Raw genomic sequence first — 25314 nt, 5'->3', positions numbered from 1 at the left:
TACCTACATGCCTCCAGCTTCCATCCAGGACACACCACACGATCCATTGTCTACAGCCAAGCTCTAAGTTACAACCACATTTGCTCCAATCCCTCAGACAGAGACAAGATCTCTATCAAGCATTCTTAAAACCACCTGCTGAAGTGAAAAAACAGATTGAGAGAGCCAGAAGAGTACCCAGAAGTCACCTACTATAGGACAGGCCCAACAAAGAAAATAACAGAACGCCACTAGCTGTCACCTTCAGCCCCCAACTAAAACCTCTCCAGCTCATCATCAAAGATCTACAACCTATCCTGAAAGACGATCCTTCACTCTCACAGATCTTGGGAGACAGACCAGTCCTCACTTACAGACAGCCCCCCAACCTGAAGCAAATACTCACCAGCAACCACACACCACATAACAAAAACACTAACCCAGGAACCTATCCTTGCAACAAAGCCTGTTGCCAACTCTGTCCACATATCTATTAAAGTGACACCATCATAGGACCTAATCACATCAGCCACGTCATCAGGGGTCGTTCACCTGCACATCTACCAATGTGATATATGCCATCATGTGCCAACAATGACCCTCTGCCAGGTACATTGGCCAAACCGGACAGTCTCTACGCAAAAGAATAAATGGACACAAATCAGACATCGGGAATCATAACATTCAAAAACCAGTCGGAGAACACTTCAACCTCTCTGGTATTTGCTCCAGGGTGATAAACAGTTCCTGGCTGTTGGGGAGAATGGTTTCTCCGCTTGCCTGTTGTGCGCTATCCTCGTCATCCTCCTCCTCATGATCTTCCTCGTCCCCAAAATCCTCATCGCTGTTGTGGGAGACTCCGCCCTTGCAGGTGGCCACAGACAGGGGTCGGGTAGTGGTAGAGGCACCCCCTAGAATTGCATGCAGCTCATCATAGAAGCGGCATGTCTGGGGCTCTGACCCGGAGTGGCCGTTTGCCTCTTTAGTTTTTTTGGTAGGCTTGCCTGAGCTCCTTAATTTTCACACGGAACTGCTGTGGGTCTCTGTTATAGCCTCTGTCCATCATGCCCTTGGAGATTTCTTCAAATATATTGGCATTTTGTCTTTTGGAACGCAGTTCTGATACCAATGATTCGTCTCCCCATACAGCGATCAGATCCAGTACCTCCCGTTCGGTCCATGCTGGAGCTGTTTTGCGATTCTGGGACTGCATGGTCACCTGTGCTGATGAGCTCTGCATGGTCACCTGGGCTGATGAGCTCCTCACGCTGGCCAAAAAGGAAATGAAATTCAAAAGTTCCCGGTGACTTTCCTGTGTACTTGGCCAGTGGATCTGAGTTGAAAGTGCAGTCCAAAGCGGTCACAATGGAGCACTCTGGGATAGCTCCCCATAGGCCAATACCATCAAATTGCGTCCACACTACCCCAAATTCGACCCGACGATGTCGATTTCAGCACTAATCCCTTCGTCGGGGACGAGTACAGAAATCGATTTTAAGAGCCCTTTAAGTCGACAAAAATGGCTTCGTTGTGTGGACGGGTGCAGGGTTAAATTGATCTAACGCTGCTAAATTCGACCTAAACTCGTAGGGTAGACCAGGGCTCAGTAATAGACTTAAAGGTGGCAATTTTGCAACAGAAAAGCCTCAAAAATAGATTCCAACTGCTGAACTGGAATTAATTTGCAAACTAGATACCATTAACTTGGGCTTGAATAGAGACTGGGAGTGGCTGGGTCATTACACAAATTGAATCTATTTCCCCATGTTAAGTATCCTCATCCCTTCTTGTCAACTTTCTGAAATGGGCCATCTTGATTATCACTACAAAAGTTTTTTTTCCCTCCTGCTGATAATAGCTCATCTTAATTAATTAGCCTCTTAGAGTTGGTATGGCAACTTCCACCTTTTCATGTTCTCTGTATGTATATCTATCTTCTTACTATATGTTCCATTCTATGCATCTGATGAAGTAGGCTGTAGCTCAGGAAAGCTTATGCTCAAATAAATTGGTTAGTCTCTAAGGTGCCACAAGTCCTCCTGTTCTTTATGCACTTCACAGTGTGTTGGTCTCGGACAACAGACCTTTAAAAAAAACCCAAAACAAACCCAAAGTGCCGCCTACTCTGTGTAAGGAACTAATGGTCTCATACAAAGATTAGTAAGTAAGAATAGGAGCTTCCCAGCACTCTTGGCTAGGAATATTCTCTCCCCACACTACTAGCACTGGTTGCTGCTACCTTTCATCCCAGGCGTGGCTGCGTTTCAGAGGTCTAAACATTTTTGAAGTGCATTTTGGAGTTCTTCAGGATAAAAACTTTTGTACAGCTGTAAGGCATTATTGTTCATGCTTTAAATTCTCATGTTTCACTTCTTCCATGTTCAAACCACATACTACTGTTATTATTGCTTTGTAAAGTGCTCTGGGATACCAAGCGTTATATGAAAAAACAAATTCTATGCTTCTCTGGCTAGAAGGGATGGATGTTTGGCTTCTTCAGTAGCTGACCATATTAGTCAATGGGGATCCCTCAAAGCATTTTCCCTTGCATCTATAAGGAACCCAGACTGTTCTGGATGAACAAGACCCCAAGGCCAGATCTGTGGATCTGACAAAGCTGTGCTTGATCCAGGACCCAAGAAGAACCACCTCCCTCCTTTCAGCTACCTTATTGCTTCCTCAGACTGGGGACCTAAAGTCTGCTCCGGGTTCCACTGGCAATAGCAAGTCTTTTGGGACCATACCACCAGCTGGAGATTGTTGGGGTGCAAAGCAATCCTGACATGCCTCCTCTGCCAGGAAGAGTGAGTAGATGGTGTAGAGCTGGTTATGCAGCTTTATGCCACCTGAGGTTCTCTTACAACAGAATAATCCCCAGTTGCTACCTTAAGAGAGCTTTCTGGCTGCTTTTCATGGACTGAGCAGTGCAAAGCAGCCAGATCAGGAGGGAGGGGATGGTGGAGGATTTGGTCCCAAAACTCCAGGGGATTCCTCAGCCCGTAGCCCTTAACAGCTCACTGTTGAACTAATCTGGAGCTCTACAGAATGACTGGTTCTGTTAAAGAGCATTCTGACATACTATAGAAAATAGCCGTGCCAGGGAAAAGAGGTGGACTTACATTCCAAGGAATCTGTTTGGAAGTTCTAAGCTATTCCGGTTATTATGCTTTCAAAATGCTTGGGAGGGTTTTTTTAAATAAATGCCAGACAGGAACTGGATGGGGAGATGGAGGCAGGGATGGGAAAAAGAATGAGTACAGCAAGCCTCTGTCTTAAGGTGGTCCAGGGTTTATGAATTGTAATGCTATGCTTTTCTTCATCAGACCACACCGTCTCAATGCACTGATTTCAAAGCAGGAACCTTTTCTGTTGCATGTGTAAACTCTGCTACTGAATATTTACCGGAATATAGCTGGACTACACACTGCAGCTGTATCTGGCTAACGGGTGGTGTTGGGAGAAGCCAGATGGTCTTTACAAATTCTAAGAAAAGCACTTGAAATAAAAACTTAGCGCTTTATTTTTTCCGTGAAAGCCAGTTTGGGGCAGAGGTTTAATTATAAATGCCATTCACACACACACACACACACACACACACACACACGCAAACAGCCTCACAGCAGATTGAACGAGGATGACCTCACTTTGAGTAAACATAGCAAGGGACGGGAAGTCTCTAACCTAGAATAAACTGGGCATGTAACCTTTCTCAAACCCCGCTCAGAAGAGGAGGTGGGAAAACAAACATGGGGGATTCTTTGGAAGGCAGGTTCATGCTCACAATATGCACAAGTCAAAGAGCTGAAAGTGCTGCATGCACTGAAACAGACTTCTCTGTCATTTTGGCACTGAGATACTATAGCTGGGATTGCGTGTGGGTGGCAGTGCGGCCCCCTGTGTACCCTTACACACACAGCAAGGTTTGAGTCTCACAGCAAACATCAAGTCACGCCCTTTGCCAAGGGGGGGATTAGGAATATACATTTTTTAAGCCTATAAACTGCTATACATTCCTTTAATATTAAGTGTCTGATCTAAGCCAACAAAGACAGAGAGGTTCTGGGCCCAGTGGCCAAATAAATTGACCTCACAAGTCTTCATAGGCACATGTGTGTAGCAATACAAGCTTATGATCTACAAGCAATCACGCCTCAAGCGCTGGTTTATTTTGGGACTCAGCCAGTCATTTCTGAACACTTGTATCTTCAAGTGAAGACTGCAGACCCAAGCCAGTTCACCCAACTGAACCCATGTTAAAGTTAGACATGCAGGGCTGGGAAGGGTGGGAAACACCTGGAACCAGACAAACAAATTTCAACCAAACTTTCATAAATTGGGTGAATCACTCGGTGCTTGAGAACCTTGTCAATCAGAAATCCTGCAAAGCCTGGGGCCAGGCAGGACCGGGAAGGTGGACAGTGCTGCTCGCGACCAGCGTTGTCTTTCCACCTTGTTTTATGTATTTTTACAATGCTAGATTTAGCGAAGGTGGCAGTGATAAAACCTGCAGAACAGATAGGGCATGGTCAGCGGCAGTGCAGGCTTCCCCCAGCATGCCTCACCCTTGAGCTGGGGACCACTTTTCCAGGTGAGAGCAGTTCATCCTCTAGGCTCATTCAGCCTTTAGTCTGTCTGCTGAAGCTGCCAACAAGAGCATCAATGCATTCCAACAGCAGTGGTGATTTTGTGAAACGGATATTTACCCACTACGAACTAGCATGTGGCAATCAACTAATTACCTAGAGGCCACCACATAGCGGCGACTTTAGAGTGCCAGACTCAGTCACCGCAAAATCAGGAACAGTTCTGGGAAATCTGTTACCTTCCCAGACCTTTGCCAGCTCCAGGCACCAAGAACGTGTATCCCTTCCTTTGATCCCTTCCTCCAGCAAGGAATCAGAGCAGGTTGCGCTAGAAGGAAATGGCCAGCTAATGTGGTGAGCTCTCCACCATGGTTCACTCATGACAGGCTGCTTACTCCCCTTTGCATGTCGCCAGTGCTGCTTGCTGAAGGATGTAGGTTTGCAAACCTCTGCCAGAAAGGAACTGAGTGTCAATGAGCTACTAAACTTGGACATCCTGATGAAAAATATTTATAGAGGAAACTCCTTAAAGGGATACATGCCAGTGGAATAACCCTGGGTACAGAGAACATTTCTGTGCACTGAAAGTTATGTGCTAAGCAGGTTCCATGCCTCTATTTTATACATACTTAAGTGGGATGAGAATTTGCCTAATAAAACACACCCTCAATGTGTAGGCAGGCTGGTGACCTCACCTGGCCCCTTTGGATGTTATTCATATGGCTGGTAGAAAGCACCGACTGACAGGGAGCAGCCAAGAACCCACTGAAGTGAATCGACTTGTTTCTCTTGAATGTTATGCTACCAGCAAAATAATTCACTCTGCTCAGAAGCAATAAGGTCATCCCCAATGCCACGCTAAAAACAATGAGCCTCTGGTCACAAGAAAGCAAAGGGGAAGAGACGATCTGCAATTTATCAAGGCTTTCCTGCTGATAGAGCTAGTGGAGCATGTGTTTGTATTTGCAAATGCTCGCTCTTGCATAAATCACAAACGATTTGGAATTTGGGGATTGTTCTCATCACTATCCAAAACTTTGGATGCTTATCTGAGTGCAAACTTGGGTAGGAGATCTGCTGAGAATAATCCTTCTGGCACTGCATCCAGTTCTAATTAGTAATGCCATCTGCAGCATCTTTCTTGCAATATTCAGGCAATTCTGATTCTGGAGATCGGACAAGGAAAGAAAACTTTGCAGACCATTTTGGACTCGTAAACGTGAAGTTCATGCTCAGTTCCAAAAATGGACAAAGGTTTGGGGCCGATTCTTAATTATTCTCTATTTTACCTAGTTCCTGGTGGGGAGGGTTGAGAGGAATCCGTGCATGGGCTCTTGCCCGCTTTTCCTTCCCAAACTACTTCTCTCTTCTTTTTCCCATTCAGCCATGTTGCTGCCTGCTACCAGCCTAGAAATTTTACACCCAGCCAGAGAGGACTTTGTTACTGCATTGTGGGTGGATGCTCTCTCTCACTCTTGGCTGATTATTTTAGTTATGTAGCAGCCACTCTTCCTGTTTCATAGAATCATAGAATCATAGAATATCAGGGTTGGAAGACATCTCAGGAGGTCATCTAGTCCAACCCCCTGCTCAAAGCAGGACCAATCCCCAATCAAATCATCCCAGCCAAGGCTTTGTCAAGCCTGACCTTAAAAACGTCCAAGGAAGGAGATTCTACCACCTCCCTAGGTAACGCATTCCAGTGTTTCACCACCCTCTTAGTGAAAAAGTTTTTCCTAATATCCAACCTAAACCTCCCCCACTGCAACTTGAGACCATGACTCCTTGTCCTGTCCTCTTCTACCACTGAGAATAGTCTAGAACCATCCTCTCTGGAACCACCTCTCAGGTAGTTGAAAGCAGCTATCAAATCCCCCCTCATTCTTCTCTTCTGCAGACTAAACAATCCCAGTTCCCTCAGCCTCTCCTCATAAGTCATGTGTTCCAGACCCCTAATCATTTTTGTTGCTCTTCGCTGGACTCTCTCCAATTTATCCACGTCCTTCTTGTAGTGTGGGACCCAAAACTGGACACAGTAATCCAGATGAGGCCTCACCAATGTCGAATAGAGGGGAACGATCACGTCCCTTGATCTACTCGCTATGCCCCTACTTATACATCCCAAAATGCCATTGGCCTTCTTGGCAACAAGGGCACACTGCTGACTCATATCCAGCTTCTCATCCACTGTAACCCCTAGGTCCTTTTCCGCAGAACTGCTGCCTAGCCATTCAGTCCCTAGTCTGTAGCTGTGCATTGGGTTCTTCCGTCCTAAGTGCAGGACCCTGCACTTATCCTTATTGAACCGCATCAGGTTTCTTTTGGCCCAATCCTCCAATTTGTCTAGGTCCCTCTGTATCCTATCCCTGCCCTCCAGCGTATCCACCACTCCTCCCAGTTTAGTATCATCCGCAAATTTGCTGAGAGTGCAATCCACACCATCCTCCAGATCATTTATGAAGATATTGAACAAAACCGGCGCCAGGACCGACCCCTGGGGCACTCCACTTGACACCGGCTGCCAACTAGACATGGAGACATGGAGAGTTTCCCTCTCTCCTTCCTAGTTTACTCCCTTTACCGGGTTCTGGGAATGCAGCATTGAGCAGAACATAAGCAGATTGGTGGTGTTCCAGCTCAAGGACGGGCTGAATGCAAAATCCCAATTTGAACAGAGCAAACAAAGGAGTCATAAATTACAGCAAATCTGCTCCCATCCAGTTTGCTAATCAAACATTATTTACTGAACAGTAAGTGCCAGATTAAAGGATCTGAGCCACAGTGGCAAAGGTTTCACAGGGACAAGGGCTTCTGTCATTTCAAGAGACGACATTATTTTTTTTCTTGCCAAAATGAGGCTAAAATAAAATAAGGAAGGAATCAGAAGTAAGAATCCCACACGTGTCCCCCAGAGGCCCTGGATTCCCCCAGGTCACGGACACTATTTTATAATGTGTCTTTCCAGGGCAGAAGAAAGCTGTTTGGAGGCCAAGAAATTTGATGCTTCATGATCCTGATTTTGTAAGACTCTTCACATGATGAACACAATAGTTATTTGCCTGTTTTAAAGTGATGTTTCAATTATTCACACTAGAGCTGGCTAGAATATTTCTGCCTAGTTGTCCATCACAGTAGCATTTAAGTCTTCTGTCTGAATGGAAAGAGTTTTCAAGAATGTGCCCTAAAGCTTGTTATCTATTGGATCCTCCTCCCTAGTGGAAATATATTTTTGAAAGATATGAGCATTGGGTTTTTAATCATTTTTGCCTAGACCATCACAGAGTGAACTAAGAAGAAAAGTAACCAGCAGGAAAGAGTGACCACACAGCTCAAATTGGAAGTTTAAAAAAAAATGCAATTTTATGGAAGAGGACATCAAGTGTGGTATAGACACCAGGGCCTGCTCGCTGGTCCAGCACACCTCAGGCGATGCAAGAGGAATACACAGAGCTTCCCCCCCGTCAAAGTCACCAGTTCAAATCCAGTCTAGGTTCGTAGTGACTGAAAGTCAAAGTCTGGTGGTCTGTGTTGAAGTGATTCAGGGTCTCAGTCCAGTTCCTAATGGACAACTCTCCATGTCACATTCACCGCCAACTGGTGCCCTAGTAGCAGTCTCAGTTGACAGGTCAGAGATTTAATACGTTATACCAGGGTTTCTCAAACTGGGACCCCTGAAGGTGCTCCAGGGGGTCCACAAGTCATGTCCAGGGCCACCGGCCCTGCTGATCAACTCCTTCCCCTCCCTCCCAGTGCCTCCTGCATGCCGCAGAACAGCTGTTTGGTGACATGCAGGAGGGAGCCGGGGGGGGGGGGGTGCTCAGGGGAGGAGGTGGAAAGAGGCAGGGAAGGGGGGGGGACTTGAGGGAAAGGGTGGAGTAAAGATGGGACCTGAGCAGAGGGCTGGGGGGGCTGCAAAAAATTTTAAATCAAAATGGGTGTCCTCTGGCTGCTAATGTTTGAGAACCACTGCATTATACTATCCAGATCTTTCTTCAGTTGCCAATTGTTTTCTCTCTCTGTTTACATGATGGTGGGGCAGCTACCCAGATTATAGTAGTATAAAAATGTGATCACTTGGCATGCCTCCAAAAGTAGATATTTTCTAGGATGGAGACTGACCTTTCCTACTTATTTAGTACCCCTCGTGGCTGGGAGAATAACTACACTTAGACATTAATAAACATATACTCAAAACATTATATGAATAAGAAACTTTTAAATAAAAAAAGACCTGGGGCTGAACTCTGCTCTCAGTTATATGTACATGAAACTGGAGTAACTCCATTGTCATTGGATTATTACTATTATTATTAGTGTTACATTAGCCCCAATAAGCTCCAACCAAGATCAAGGCTCTGCTGTGCTCTGTGCTGCAGAGGCACATGGTAAGAGACAGGGCTTTCCCCAAAGAGCTAGCACTCTTAATGGACAAGGAACAAAGGATGGGAGAAAAGATTATTACTACACCTATTTTACTGGTGGGGAGCTGAGGGGCAGAAAGCACTACGTGACTTGCCAAGGTCATAGAGCAGGTCTGTTAGGTAGAACTAGAACCCAGATCTCCTGAATCCATATCCAGTGCTTTAAAAAAAAAAAGTCTACCTCTGATGTAAATAAAAGAAAATTTGGCCCTTCGTTCCTAAAACATGGGGATGGGGATCGGACAAGGAGGAGTTTACTGTTTCAGCGCTATACTGTCTCCCTTACAAACAGTCTCACCCTTATGAACAGGGACTTTGGATCAGCATACAATTCTTTCCCATTGCTAACCTTCCTAGAAGCATTGCCATATCTGTGACAATTTTTTTTTTGCTTTTATTTTTGTTGTTTTATTTTTACTTTCAGTTCAGCTGCAGCTAAGTGCGGAAAGCGTGGGTGAGGTATATATAAAGAGCACCGAGTCTGGACAGTTTTTGGCTATGGATCCCAATGGACTTTTATATGGATCAGTAAGTATGAGGTTGATGTGGTACCAGACATGGAGAGTTTTGAGGTTGGCAGAAATCTTGTAGCTCTGAGTAATGTAACCCACAAGCAACATTTAGTCTCTGTTTGTTATTTTTGCAGCTGGGTCACCACTCTTTACCCAACTTTATTTTTGGAATAAATAAATAAAAGCTTGTAAAGGTGCCCCAAAATATTTAACATATTATAGTTCATAGTTGGAAGCAGTAGCAGCATCATTATAGTGTCATTTCAGCTGCCAGTTTTCAGAGAGAGACTCTATTAGGAACTCTTGACCAAAACATCTCTCTTGCCCATAGACTGCAGAGAAATTTCAGCTGCTTTTCACCGGGTGGCCACCGTCCTGTTTTGTAAACGCCTTTTTTTCAGGACGCATCACATCAGACTCTTCATTCTATGATGCAAATGTGACATTGTAGCTTAAAACTTCTCAACGTCCTTGCTAGGTGAATTTAGTGCTTTGAAAAGGTACTGATTTGAGGTGAAGTTTTCTGTTCTCAGATTAAGTAAACCACAGGTAGCAGCATAGCTCCCAGCCACCTGCTTGCCCATTTGTCTCAGCTGTGATCTGCAGGGATCTGTACGAGGGAGAAGGTAGCAGTGTCTCCAAGCCCATTCAAACCTTGGCCTTTCCGGTCATTCTCCCAATAAGGACACTTAGTGCCCCATGTGATGTCTGTTAACAACTGACCTGAGATCACCCTAATTTTGGTATGACATACAATTGCTGATTTCTCTGTTAAGCATGTGCATCTGTCACTGGGGCCCTGCTCCACCTCACCTTCTTACCCCAGAAACTGAACAGAGTCCTCCAGGTGTGCTATCAGTGAAGCTGTATTTCAAGTCCCCTTCACCAGTATCACCAGGGTCCCCCATGCTCCCACCTATTTACAGTGTTTACCCAGCTTTAGGCCCTCTCTGCAGGACCTGAGAGGAGCAGAGGTCTTCTGAGTCTGAGCACTCTCTGTAACTAGGCCCCAGCTAGCCCTGTTCCTCCCTTCTCCCCTCTCTCTTTTCTCCCCTGGCACTTCCTTCCAGTGCCTCTGATCATTCCTGGGCTGATGGCCAATTGAGTTCATTAATCCTAATCATTTTTTCCTGGGGCACTAATTAGCTTCTAAGGCCTCATCTACACTATAGCCTTAGGTCGACATACGGCAGCTTACATGGAACTCATCATATCAGGGTACACACTACAGCCTTGCTCTCACCAATGTAACTGCCCTACTACACAGACATAACAACTCCACCTCCAAGAGAGGCATAGCGCTTATGTCAGTGCAGTTACAGTGACACAGTGTCCCTGCAGCCACTGCGTTACTTATCTCTATTGGCCGTCATTCTTGTCAAATTCACAGCTTGAGCTGTGAAATTGACAAGAAAGCCAGCTCCTGGCTCCCCAGCCTGGCTGCTGGCTGGTCTCCACTGGAAGCCCAGCTGCCACCCAGGCTCCTGGCTCAGGCTGACCCCTGGACTCCCCACAAGGAGTCCTGCTGCCTGTGGGGTCCCAGCTCCCTGCTCTGATCCGGGCTGCCATCCAAGCTCCCAGCAATCCACCAGGAGCATGGCAGCTGATTGGACTCCAGGCGTGAATCTCTCTGGCTGGAGCCCAGCTGCCCTCCCCGGGCTCCCCTCTGGGAATGGGGCAGCTATACCAGGCTCCAGGCATGGATCTCCCCGCTGGGAGCCCAGCTGCCCTCCCCACGATCTTGGATCCCTGCTCCACACTGGAAACATGGCTGCTAACACAGGGCATGTCTACACTTAAGATGCCCTAAGTGATGATAGTGCAGGCTCCCTGGTGCACAACTGTAATCCCAGCTACTTGGGAGGCTGAAGCCAGCGGATTGCTTGAACTCAGGAGTTCTGGGCTGCAGTGGGCAATGCCATTTGGGTGTGCGCGCTAAGTTCTGCATCAGTATAGTGATCCCTGGGAAGCCTGGGGTCACCAGGTTGCCTAAGGAGGGGTGAACCAGCCCAGGTCGGAAAAGGAGAAGGTCAAAACTCCCCTGCATTCTGTCACAGTGTCTCAGAGCTGGTGAGTGTTCAAGAAAGCAGCTTACAGATATAATTCCACAGTGGTAGCTAGCTACTTGGCAGCTGCAGAAAGAGTGGACCAATTGCACTGATTTCAATAGAACTGCACTACGGATTAACTGGGCCCAGGATGTGTAGGTGCTCAGGAGGTGGTGTGGGGTTCTTTGACAAAGGAACTGATTGCAGACAGGGTAGTGTCACAGCTCACTTGTAGCTGATTGAAATGCAGGTGCCATGAACAAGTTACTGTAGAGAAGTTAGCTAAGCCAAGGAAGCCTACTTAGCACGAGCTTCCACCAATTTTAGGAAAGTGCCTGTTTTAAATGAACATTGTATTAACAGAAGGGAGTCAGATTAAAAAAATACAGTGGTCTTAAAGGGGGGTTTGGGTAGAGCCTCATGGCAAACCACGCCTCCCCAAGTCTAACTGAATCTAGATCACTGCATTTAGGATTATGCTTATGCCATTCGCTCTCACCGTGGATACTTGGAACTCTTTTTCAGCTGTTACCGAGTGAGGAATGCTTGTTCTTGGAAAGAATGGAAGAAAATCATTACAACACGTACACGTCTAAGAAGCACGCAGATAAGAACTGGTTCGTTGGCTTAAAGAAGAATGGAAACTGCAAACTGGGACCGCGGACTCACTATGGCCAAAAGGCCATCCTTTTCCTTCCACTGCCAGTGTCAGCTGATTAAGAGAAGTACCCAGGGTGCCATAAAATGACCCTGAGTCGTAAGCACCAACTACTATTCTTCTCTCTCTCTTTCACTGGGCAGTGTGACAAAGAGCTTAATTTTAGATCCAGGAATTTTAAATCTAAACGCTTTAAAAATAAAATAGAGCTATTTAATTGTGCACTAACCAAGTTTAACGTGGAGGAGAGGAAAATACTTGTAGAGCAATGGGCAAGTTGTCTCTCCAATGCATTCTTGTTGACGGGTCTCCATGGTCCGACCTGCACAATAGAAAGCATGTGTGAGGCACATTTGAGGCAAAATGTGTGCACTGAAAAATGCAAAATGACTCCATAGAATATGCATAAACTTGTGTTTCAAAGGGAGCTCCCAGGAAAGTTACTGCCCTAAATGCATGGCTTACTAGAACACTAAATCAAGAAGTTATTACCAGGGGAATACACACACCTAGAGAGAGGTGCATGATCTATATTCCCATAAAAGTGAAACTCCCCTGGAATACATAGGTATTTTAAAGCAATCTAGACAGTATCTAATATACACGTCAAAAAATTTAAAACTGCATCAGTATTCAATTTATCAACTGAAAGCATAGCCAAGAATTCTGCACATATCCTAATTGTGTGCAACTGAACTAACCACGACCCATACTCTTGAAAACTAGACATCTAAGCCAGTCATACACTACTAATATTGCTATATTTCTTGTTAATATCCTTCATATGTAATTTGTATTTATTTATTAAGTGACTGTGTATACATTATAAAGAGTTCAAGAATATGAATTATAGGCAGTCAAAGCCAATTAATGTTATCTCAAGAAGGATGCAGATGGGATAAAGAGGGGTATGATTTTGACAAGAAAGTCTGGGAGAAAGGTCATGGGGGAAAGGGAAGTGGAACTATATTACTGTAAAATAATTTACCATTTTTATTTTGCCCCCAAAGTGAATTTTCCATTTGAAAGCGTAGTTCCATTCTGAATAATAGAATTGTGACACTGTAAAAATGGCACCATGGGACTTCAGTGAGTTCCATATCACCGTATGTGCTGAGTTTACTAATAAAGAGTTATTTTCTACCTGACAGCCCTGAAAACTCAGCCTGTGAGTTGACAGTCAAACTGGGTTCTTCCTTTTTCATGTATTATCACTTAGAATGAAAGCTCTGCTGGTCACATTCTCCCTTCATTGACACTTGTGTAAACTCATTGACTTGGTTTGCACAGCTGTAACTTGACTGGAACATAATACACATCACCATTTATAAAAGCACAGGAAGAAACAGAATCCAGTTCACTTTTCTAAACTAAAAAGAAAAGGATTACTTGTGGCACCTTAGAGACTAACCAATTAAGCTTATGCTCAAATAAATTGGTTAGTCTCTAAGGTGCCACAAGTACTCCTTTTCTTTTTGCGAATACAGACTAACACAGCTGTTACTCTGAAATTTTTCTAAACTAGAAAATTACTTCAGTCGGGGTGTGAAAAATCTACACTTCTGAGCGTTGTAATTAAATGATCTAAGTCCCTGTGTCACAGAACGGCCTCCATCTCTTGAGGAGGTGGATTACCTACGCTGATGGGAGAACCCTGTGCTGCTGTAGAATTTTAAGTGTAGATAAGCCCCTCGTCTCTGCCATTGCTATGGCTAGTATCGCTACTGTATTTCTGTGATTCAATCTTGCTCCCATTGAATTCCATGCAAGCAGGTTCAGGGATATGGTGCATCAGTGAGTTACTTTGCTAGGAGTCTAGCTTAAGGACTGTGCGCATGAATCAACCCCCTTCCTTCTTGTTGGGGAATATCAGCATCACTGTGCTCTGCACTGTAGCTTCCCTCTGAGCAGAGCTGTCATTGAGAGTTAATGAGAGATCAACACACAGAGCCCCTAGAGAATTGGTACCTACACTGGGGAATAAGTTAAATAAATAGAAAGATTTGTTCTAATTTTGCAAAATAGCCTGTAATTCCAAAAATTCAGGAAGGCTGAGATTCACTATAGTCCGGACAGAGCATAGACTAAGGTGATTTTCACGCTAAGTGTCTTCTCTCCTTTGTCCTGCGTGACATTCTGGGTAGTAAACACATCTACGTGGCCCATAACCACGTAGATTCCCATCCACTTTTCAGCACACTTCCCTTCCCTTCTTAACACTCACAACTGTAAAGACTTCAGCTCTATTTAATCAATTTTAAAGGATACACTGGGTGCCTAATTTTTTTTAATGGTTAAAATAGTTTATTTAATGACTCTAGGTCACTAGGGACAAATGCTCCTGGTAGAGTAAAAGGTTGGGAAAATAGTGTTTATTTTCATTGTTTATATTTCAAAACATTACAAATTGTGGAACTATATGTTCACTAATTGCATTAAGACAACTTATCTAACATTTGGAAGAGAAACCTCTGACAAATTTGAAAAAGATTTGGTCTAACTTTGTAGAAACCTTTGATTAATTCCTAGCTAATGGAAAGCCAAGATGTTGCACTCCTTTCCCTTCTTTGCCCCCCTTCCTTCCCCTCCTCTCCCATTCTTTTACCTTTCTGTTCTTCTACCTTCCCCCCCACTTCCTGTTATCCTCTTATTTTGGGGTGGGGGAATTTTCTAATAAAAGACTGCTCATCTTCTCTCCTCCAGTCTACAATTGCAAAAATTATTATTATTAATATTTAGTGGATTTCTAAAACTGCAAAATAGATTTTGTGGTTTGCATACAAAACTTCTGAATTGCTATAACAGGCTAACTTCCTGATGATACATGAATCATAGGACTGGAAGGGACCTTGAGAGGTCTTCTAGTCCAGTCCCCTGCACTCAAGGCAGAACATCTCTGCATCTGATTCCTGGCTCTGTCAGTGTGTTCAGCTACTGCCAGGTAGACTGTAGTAGAACCAGAGTACACAAATTCATTTTTGTTTAAATGTACTGTACCTCCTGAAAACATCAAGACAAGGCCTGCAGTGTCCGCTAATTAGATATTATAATCTATTTTTTCCGCTTTACTTTTGCCAAGAGACACCACTATCCTTCCCAGAAATGGGCGTTACCTCCAAGGTTCCAGCCATTACTTGAATGTTTTCAATGACACACTTTGTTCCTGAACAAACATGACTATGGGATGTTCTGCTACTGAGGAACCATCTGTTCCAAAACCAGCAGTGCAAGTTTATGATTCTTTTAGTCTGATTTGTTACTAATCATGTTAAATTAATGTAATAATGAAATTGACACAAGTACGTTCCATAGATTGCAGTTGTGGAATTAGGAGTGGGGGAGAAAGGGAGGGGAATGCACTGAAACAAGAATATACATTTTTTCCCCCACAGTATTTATGAAAGTTTTCAGACCTCACTTATCCGTGTATCGCTTTCACTTACTACAATGCTCATAATTATAAACTACCCCAGTATAGAGCTATTATCCTTTGCCTCCCCAATCCATTATCTATTCCCCCTTCATAATGTCCCTCTTTAAAGTACATCTCATGGGGTGAGATATTTTCCTGCATACACAGGATCAAGATCAAGATTAGCAATCAAGAGCCTAGAACCAGAAGTCTTTGGCTCCTTTCACAGAATGGCCTACAGAGAGAGCCTTATGTTGTCCCTTACACATGTGGCAAAAATACCTTCAATCAGGCCTTCAGGTCCTTGCTCACGCACAAGATCATGTACAAAAATATCTCCAAAATGGCATCTCTTGCACTTACTACAATTGCACATGCAACTACAGTATCTAGGTATGCATGTGACCTGCTAGAAGGGTAACAGATCATTTGCTTACAGGAGGACCACAACTCTCCACAGTAAACTCGCATGCAATTTTTATGTAAAAGGTACTGAAAATTTGGCCTTTCAGGTTTAGCAACCCAAATTGTCATGGTCTGATTCATCAGAAGACAGGGAGAAGTTACTTAGCTAAAACCTTTTATGCCCGCTGTTTGGATTAATCAAGAGCTTGATTTGATTTTCAGAGGGGCAGGGAACCTGCAACAACTCCGTAAATGAGGCCATTAGTATCCTGGGCTGTGAATCAGGACGGGTGTTTGGTATCTATATTAAAAGTAAGCCTAAGATACTGATGCTGCTTTTTTCAATGGGTGCTGAACAAGAAGACCATGTCCAATTATGAATGTCACATATACAGTTGAAGAGTGTGGCACACAACAGTGTTACAGGACAGTGTAGTAGCACCACATATCTTCATCAATGACAATATGAGCTAAGGTGTAAATATCTGCAATTTGCATTGAAGGTGGGTACAGATGAAGAAGGAGAGTTAAGGTTTTTGGGGGCAGGAGGCCACAATTGTCCATTTCCAGACTTTACAACTTTTTCTTTTAAGTTTCACTGTGATTGAAAATGTCATGCCTTCCCCATTTTTTTTTGAAACTTAAAAATTTATTTTCAAGTTTTCTTCCTTTATCAATCAGTATGTTCTTATAATTAACCCCAGCTTGATAAAGTTTTTTCATTGAATATACATATGCATATGTGTACTTATGTGTGGGTGTACTTATTATTTCGCATATGCAATCTGGTCAAGCCAAGCCACAGCATTCTTATCAATGATGTTCAAGGCATGAAGACCTCCAGGAAGTTGAGTCATTTTTCAGTCCTCAACAATGCGTGTCATGGGTTGTAGCTGCCCACAATGCCATAGTGGACTGTCTCTAAAACGCCACCGAAATTCCACTGCAGCACAAATTCCATGTCTGGTACGAAACTGGTTCAGAGGCTCCACGGCCTTCGCGCTAATTCAAATCCGGGTTGACGATGAGTGGGGACCGAGACAAGATAATTATATGTCACACTTAAGGTGGGCGTACTTATCTACAGTGATTCGATTATCTAGGTTTAATGTTGTCTACCTCAAAAAACTAAAGCAGTCACATGTGGAATGCATTCACGTATCTGCTGAAAAAGTAGCACCAACATCTGATGCTTCAACATAACATAGCATCTGCACTGCAAAATATTATTAATAATACCTATAATTCAGAGGAAGTGGATGATAGCATCACTGTTGGGAACATAGGACTGTGAAATTTCTCCTACACAATGCAAATCAAAGCAGAAATCTCAGTTTAATGACATGAAGAACCACAGCTTTAGTATGTGCACTAAGATGGCCACGTTAGAATTTATTATGGGGAAAAAATAGGATAAACTTTCCTACCCTGCCCCAAAATCTTTTATATTTTCCCAAGAAAGCTCAACCCTGATGCAAGATTTGATTTTAAAGGAGAAGACCTAGGAGATCCTCATGATCATTTCGTAACCATTCTTAGAGCTGAGTTGATTAATATTCCTATATCTCAAAGATCCTCTTCAGTGCCACATGGTAGAGTACCAAAACCCAGGAACTTCCACATCTTCTCTGTAACCACTTCATCACACAATGCCCTCAAATCCAAGGTTCGTATTTTGCACATGCAGCATCCATGAGAAGTAACTAGTCAGAACTCTACTGACCCATTTTTCTTGGCTGCTTAGAGTTCTCTCTCTCTCCACAACCACCAAAACACATTTGAAAATTCCTTAGTATTTACTGAGGTAATGCAGGGAAGAATGTCCGAAAAGTTCAGGCCTGACAACATCAGGTCTCTGTCTTCTGAATCAGCAATGTTCCTGCACAGACTCCTTTTCTTCAAATAGGTTAGATTGTGCAATCCCGGTCCCTGGGGATGAGTAAGGGCTCCACAACCTGGCCCTCTGCGTCCATTGCTGATCAATTAGAAAAGACTGAGTGACAGCTACACAAAATGCTAATGACATGAAAAATATGGGGTGATTGATAAGATGCAAATCTGCTATTGGAACGTCTATGAACTTCTAGGAATGACCAGCTAGAATTGACACACACAATTAAAGCACTTGCTCAGACTTGCCAAACAATACAAATGCTAAATATTGAATTCCATGTTTCTGGTGCATTCTCAAGGCCTTTAATGTGAGAAATACATTCAGTTGTGAGGTTCAGGTTGTGTTGGTTTAATATTTCAACCCACTTGGGCTACTCTTGGAGACATTATTTTTCATTCCCCTCTGCAGGAGAACTGTTTCTTGCTGCAGGCAAACCCTCCAAAAGAAGAAAGCTGCCAAACAATCTGAATGTGGGAAGTATAAATAAAGACGAATCTTTCCTCTGTATCTATGTCTCATTAATGTTGAAATATGTAGCAATAATTAGCCACTAATTGCTGCACTTTTGAATTGCTGTACTAATTGCTGCACTCCTAAACTTCTGCACTTCCTGAGTCTGAAGGCTTCTTCCAAGTTTTGATAGCAACATTATTAATTTCCCTCTAAGTCAAATGTAGTGACTTGTTCAGAAGAACGCCTTAGACATGACAGGAGATTGTGCCCATAAAAGCTTCAGAGGCACTGCCAGCTACAGTGCTTTACAATGGAGACAAGAGACCAATGTTAATTAAGCTACTGTTTGTACCTATATGGATAATAAAAATCTTTGTCCATATCCAGTGATGAGCTGCCAAAATCTTAACGGGTTCCCTCCTCACCCCACGAGAGGATCGTTGCTCACCCCCGCCCCCTGGGACTCCTGCCCCATCCAACCCCACCGCGTTCCTTGATGCCCCTGCCCCATCCACCCCCTCCCCTGTCCCCTGACTGCCCCCAGAACCGGGCAGGAGGGTCTCGTGGGCCACCGTAGTGGGTGCCCACCCCTAAGAGCCAAAGGCACCTGCCGGGGGGGCAAGTTGGGGAGTCCCGGTGGTGCTTACCTGGGGCAGCTCCCAGGAAGCATCCGGCAGGTCCCTCTGGCTCCTAGGGGCGGGGGAGCATAGCTAGGGGGGGAGCAGGGGGAGTGGCCGCTCCTCCACTGATCACATCAAAAGTGGCGCCTTAGGTGCCGACTCCCTGGGTGCTCCGGGGCTGGAGCACTCACGGGGAAAATTTGGTGGGTGCAGAGCCCCCACCGGCAGCTCCCCGCCCTGCGCCCGGCCCCAGATCACCTCACCTCAGCTCCACCTCCTCCGCTGAACGCGCTGCCCCACTCTGCTTCTCCGCCCCCTCCCCGGCTTCCCGCGAATCAGCTGTTTGGTGGGAAACTGGGGAGGGCTGAGAAGCAGGCGGCGGCTTCCCGCTCAGGCCGAGGGAGGCGGAGGTGAGCTGGGGCGGGGAGCAGTTCCCCTGTGCGCCTCCCCCCACCCGGGTTACCTGCTGCGGCGCGGGCGGCCCTCCTCACGCCCCACTGCCCCAGCTTACCTCCGCCTCCCTTGGCCTGAGCGGGAAGCCACGGCCTGCTTCTCAGCCCTCCCCAGTTTCCCACCAAACAGCTGATTCGCGGGAAGCCGGGGAGGGGGCGGAGAAGCAGGGCGGGGCAGCACTTTCAGGGGAGGAGGCAGAGCGGAGGTGAGCTGGGGCCAGGGGCGGGACGGGGAGCCTCAAGGCCCCCGCTCAGCCCCAGGCCCCACCCCCACTTCCCCTGCCCCTCCTCTTTCCACCTCCTCCCCACTCCTTCTGCTCCCTGCCAGCACCTCCTGCACGCCACGGAACAGCTGTTCTGCAGCATGCAGGCGGCACTGGGAAGGAAGGGGAGGAGTTGATCAGCGCGGCCAGACCCCAGGGGTCCACGGACCCCAGTTTGAGAAACCCTGTCTTAAGACATTGACTAAAAGAGCCACGTGCAGTGCCCTGAAGAACCAGCCACATGGGATTCCAGAGCTATGGGGCACTAGCTCCTAGCTAGAAAATAAGTTACTTACTGGCCATTTAAATACAGACCCCATTGATCTTTTTAATTTACAAAAGAGGAAAAAGCATGTCTATTGGATACAGTGAACATCAACTTTATAGTAATTACTTCCCCTGATCCCACTGCTTCTGGAATGTTCTGTCTGATGTGGGGGAACCATATGTAAGTCATGTCAAAGAGTCATTTCTCCTCCTGAATTGCTTCTAGAAGGCCCTCTGTGTCTCTTGCATACCAAAGTTTCATACTGATCCATCTGGTCTAGCATCCGGTCTCTGATGGTGGCCAGTTCCAGCCACTTTAAAGGAAGCTGCAAGAAACCCCACACTAGGCAGTTATAGGATAATCTTCCCTTAGGGAAAGTTTGCTCCTGACCCCCGATTAGCCAGTGGTTGGCTTCTGTCTTGAAGCAAGAGGGTTAGATCCCCACATACTTTTGGGGTTTGAAGGGGTATTGTTTGTTTTTTTAATATTTACTATTAAAACTCTAGACATCTCCATCTGTAAAATGCAACTCATTGTAGTTGTCCATCGGCATACAGTTCCCATCTGTAAAATGGGAACAATAACACTCCCTTTCTCCCACTCTGTCTGCCTGGCCTATTTAGACAGTAAGCTCTTCAAGGCATGCTCTTTTATTATGTGTATGTACAGTGCCTAGCACAAGGTGGCCCCAATTTGTGATGGAATACAAATGGCAATTTCCAGCTTCCATGCATAATCCCCAATGGCCCAACACATACAATAGCTTTATTGTTCAGGTCATCTTCTGTATTTTAATTCTGAGCACCTATAATCTACTCACTCTTGGCAATCTTTTCCAAAAAAACAAAAACAATGGTTTTTTTTTGTTTTTAACTAAATAAGAGAGAATAAAATAGAATATGATGGCTCAGTACCATCCTGCTAAGGGTAGACTTCACACCTGAGCCGGTAAAGGTACTTCAACCTCAGAGTTTATTCACTTGGGAACAAAGCCTATTCCAGTGCCACTGTTCTGTGACTGCTTAATAACACCTGGGATTTAAACAAATACCTGGTGGCAGCCAATTTCACAAAGGCCAAAATCTGTGCACTGTCCAATTAACACAGAAAATTTGTGGGAAATCCTGTATTCAAACCAATAGGCTGCAGGAAAAAAGCTCCCAGCTGTGTCTTATTTCTTAGGTAATGCACACTGTTCTGGCAGTTAGTCCTTGGGAAACACTAGGATGTTAGTTATAGCAGCAGACACATGGATTGGAGCTGGGACAAGACGGGGTGATGTGGATAGTGAATGGCAGAAGCATTAACAAGTGTCTTGTTAATTTTTCCCCTCACAGGGCTGGGCTGTCACTCAGCGAGAATATGAATGTATGTACGTACAGGTGATCAGGATTTCTACTTTAACAGGAAAGCTAGAAACTGTAATACTAGGCTTCGTTCTGCTGTCTTCCAACACCTCTTTAACCCCAGGGCATTCCTTTCTTTAGACATCTGAAGCCCAAAAATTACCACCTCAGATTATGCTTGACACCAAACTGGGGGAAAATGTCAACACTTTGCCTGAAAAATAATCCTCAGTAATTGCTCCAGATGAATGAACAAGCAAGGATGACATTAGTAGCTGAAGTTACAAACAGTTCAAAGAGTTTTGCCCTCGGGGCAAGAGGCAATTACTGAGCCCCAGACTTGGGCTTTCTCTGCCTGATTTAAGGGAGGAACCCGTACATCTAAGAGAGGAGGTTTATTCCACATCACTGGGGGGAGGGTTATTTCATATTATGCAGTCATTCTCGGCTTCTCCCCACAAAATTCCTATAAAATGGGGCACTATGAGGGGGGTGGGGCATGAAGCGGCACCTTGTGTCATACCTGTTAGTAGTCCAACATGAAACCCAGCTCTGGTTACTGGCTGGGTGACAGTTAAAGATGCCCTGGTGTCCTGGTTGACGACCTCTCTCTCAGAACAGACCATGATATCCCAGACTGTATGCCTGCTGTAGGAGTTCATAATGATTGCTACATTTACCTATGCATGGGCCCCACTACCTAACTCATTACTATGTAAAAATGCCACAGAACACCTGGGGTACAGAAGGAACTAGCAAGGACCAGATTTCAGCCAAAATGTTTTTGATGACAAACTGTATACCAGTTCCCATCAATCTGTGTGATTTAAAACTTCCAAGTTCCTAACTCTTTTGAAACACATTATGAAAAAAGAAAGAAATCCAAGGCTAGAATATTGCCTGAGCGTAAGGGGAAAACCAGGAACTGATTCCTAAGGAGATCTCTAGATCCTCAGCCAGCCTCAGAACTACCTGTGAAAGGTATCTGGGTTGTATAAGGAGACCTAATGTGTTTTGCAGGGTGTAATATTAGTCTTAGGGGCTATCTTATTTCTTTACATCCAACTTTCACAGTGATGAAGAACGACACCCCCGGCACCCCATTGATCACTGGGGTCAACTATTCACCACACTGACAATTCCTTTTTAAGGTTTCTTCCATGCAGTATAAGGGACATGGACCGTGGAGATGCCCCCAGCCCCCCATACCAAGGCTTCAGTTTGCTCACATTCACATAGAGAGACACACACTTCCCAGGAAAGCATAAAGGCGCATTAACAGTTGTATTTTATCTCTGCTTCTGCCTCCCAGCAGTACCCCGGCCTCCCAAACCAGTTTATTTCCCCATTCATTGTCTGCTGCCCACCTGAAGCAGCACATAATGATTCCCAGAAGGCTTTGCTGCTCTCAGTTACAAGCCGGGGATGCACTTGTACCTTCTGGAGCATATCAGAACCACTGCAGGCAGATAAGGAGCTCAGTGGGCACATACAGGAGAGGCCTGGACTTGAAGAGGCCTGGGGATATGAGGAAAGTTGATTTGGAGGCAGGGTGGGAGGGGACTAAAAGTAAAGTAGCAAACTATCCCCAGACCTGGCTCACTTTGATGAGCTGGTTGCAGGGGGTAATTTAGTCTCTTTGGATTCTCATTCACTATATTACCTGAGGAAGGTGCTGAGTGTTACTGGGAAAGTTTTTACTGTGGAAGAGTTTTGGGTGCTCTGGGCTCACTCACTCATGCGTTTCAGTCCTTAGTGTTTCCACTCTTATCCACTTCCTTGAGCTGTCCACTGCTCCCTAGCAGGAAATTTTACATATTTTCAGTGCATTGTGTTCAAGTGATTTAGCACAACTGGGAGCTTCTGCTTAGCCCTACAGCTGATAGAGGGATTCAGGTAAGGATTGGGGGTATGGGGAGAAACTACTACAACTCAGCCCTTATCGAGACAAGTCTAATCCTCTCTATTTTCAGGCCCACCAAATTCACCATACGGTCATAGCCAGAAAAGGGAAGAACAGTCCAAAGATTCCAGGTGACAGGGTGCTCTACCACTCACTGCTAGGATGGCACCTCCTCCTAGTCACTTTAGGGAATAGCTCATGAAGTCAACACCCCTTCCCACAGTTTCACACTGTCTCTCCATCTCTCTCGCTTCATGAGCTGCAGCCTCCTCTTTGTGACGTGGCTCTCCGGCCAGGTCACTATTCACATTTTCCCCTTGTGGGATACCAAAGTCTTCCCATTCACTGCTGCATAGCGCCCCTCCCTAGGTAGTTGGCAGGGGAACCCAGGACCCCACTCCGTTCCAGGTTCTGGCTCAGGGACCCTCTAGCAAGCAGTCAAGGTCTGTTTCCTCCTGAACCTTACTGCCTTTCCCTGTGCCCCTGCCTTTCCCTCCGGCACTCCCCCCTCTCTCTCTGGGTCTGCCAGTTTCATCACTCCCTCCTCCCATGAAACAACTGCAGGCTACCTGCCTCTGCAGAGTGTAATCCCTTCTCTCAGGGAGTGACTACAGCCTTCCAAGCAGTCCCCTCCTCCTTCCAATATCCTGTCTTTATAGTCCCATCCCAGCTCTTCCCCCCTCAGCTGGACTCCCTCACTCAGTCCAGGGATTACTTAACCACCTGATTCCCCTCTGCTGTGGCCTGTTGTGTTAATTAGCCCCCTTCTCAGTCTACATTAACCCTTTCGGGGCAAGTGTGGGATGAACACCCCATCACATTAAAACTACATTCAGCAGAAGCTCCGTTAACTGGCTCTAAAAATCTTACACAGAGAGATCTTAACATACAACAATTTCAAACAATGAGCCATCAGTCAAGATGACCATAGAACTGGCAGAGGGCTGTCAGTCTTATTAGCTCACTAGTCTGGTTGGCCCACGGTTCTTCTTTGGAGATTTAAAAATCCGCTGACAGTTCCTGTTAAATGTTTATCCTGCTCCTGGAAGAAGGGCCTGAAAAGTCATGCACACTATGGCACTGTAGGGGCTGAAACTATTTTTAAAAATAGCGTACTTTACATGACACAAACTTTTTGCAGTGCTGCCACTTTTTAGGAAAGAATGTCAATCTGGGTCTAGTGACTCCCATGTGCTCCCCACCTAGAATGTGAACATGCCCATGAATGGTAAAATACTGGTTAGGCTTTAGGACTCAGGACTACATTTCACCAGCAGGTGCATAACATGCTGATAATGAGAATCTGTTTAACTGTATAGGCCACTGGTCCCTCACGCAGAGATAAGCTTCCTTGAAAAAGTAATGTGCACCCTCTTGTAAAGGGTATATTCTCATCTAACTCTCCATGCTTAATCCCCTGTGGCCGCCTCCCTTTCCACCTTGTAGCTCTCAGAGTATACTGACACTGCAGTCATGGAGTGTGACCAAAGCTAGTGTTAACCTAGCTAGCAGGGTGCCCATATCAGTGAAGCCTAGCTGCACAAATACTTTCCCAGGGTCCAGACAGGCTTGTACCCCCTGTGCGGAAGTCTGTGTTGCTGGGGCTTCTATCAGTACCTGAGCTAGCTAGATTAAAATTAGCCTGCGTATATCTACAAGCGCTGCAACCACTCCCCCCGCCACCATGACTGCAGTGTAGACAAACTATCGGTGCTTTGGCCCCTTATGCAGGAAGGATAAGGTTGGGTGAGGATAAGACAAGGGTTTTTTACTCATATATGGTAGAGCCTTTAGAAAATGCATCAAAGTATTGCCTTTATTAAACTCACTGTAACCTGGGCAATCTGAACTCTCTAAAGTGCAAGTAATCCTACAGCAAAGGACCTCAGCTTTTAACAGCCAAAGGGTTGCAGGGAGCTCAGGCAATCCCCTGCCTTCAAGCTACAATATAAGGCAAAAAAGAGTGCTCACCCCATCCCAGCTCATGGGAACAGGTTTTCTCGGCTGATTTTTGCCATTCCTGCTTCAGGTCAGGACCCAGAATCTTTGAGAACAGCCTCAAGCACAGTATTTCAGCAGTTACAGTATCAGGCATTG

The 25314-nt window shown here is 45.3% G+C and overlaps 1 protein-coding gene and 1 long non-coding RNA gene across 6 annotated transcripts in view; one reads left to right on the top strand and one right to left on the bottom strand.

The window, feature by feature from the left end:
- FGF1 (fibroblast growth factor 1) overlaps positions 1-13341 on the top strand; it is a 64053-nt gene extending 50712 nt beyond the window's left edge. For all 5 annotated transcript variants that reach the window (XM_043552851.1, XM_043552850.1, XM_007063610.4 and 2 more), the window contains 2 exons: positions 9408-9511; positions 12069-13341. In XM_043552851.1, the coding sequence (XP_043408786.1) occupies positions 9408-9511; positions 12069-12263 (299 nt within the window). In that variant the 3' untranslated portion in view covers positions 12264-13341. The remainder of the gene's footprint in view (positions 1-9407; positions 9512-12068) is intronic.
- On the bottom strand, positions 9618-23833 carry LOC122466823. The gene is made up of 5 exons (XR_006292683.1): positions 23787-23833; positions 22978-23112; positions 12431-12523; positions 12043-12094; positions 9618-9921 (listed from the first exon to the last, which is right to left on the bottom strand). It is a non-coding gene; the product is annotated as an uncharacterized LOC122466823 (long non-coding RNA).
- Between the last annotated feature and the right edge of the window lie 1481 nt (positions 23834-25314).

The sequence above is a fragment of the Chelonia mydas genome, chromosome 8 (genome assembly GCF_015237465.2).
Source record: "Chelonia mydas isolate rCheMyd1 chromosome 8, rCheMyd1.pri.v2, whole genome shotgun sequence".
Classification (NCBI taxonomy): domain Eukaryota; kingdom Metazoa; phylum Chordata; order Testudines; family Cheloniidae; genus Chelonia; species Chelonia mydas.
Note: the sequence above shows the minus strand (reverse complement) of the source record. Positions and strands in the feature narration are given on the sequence as shown.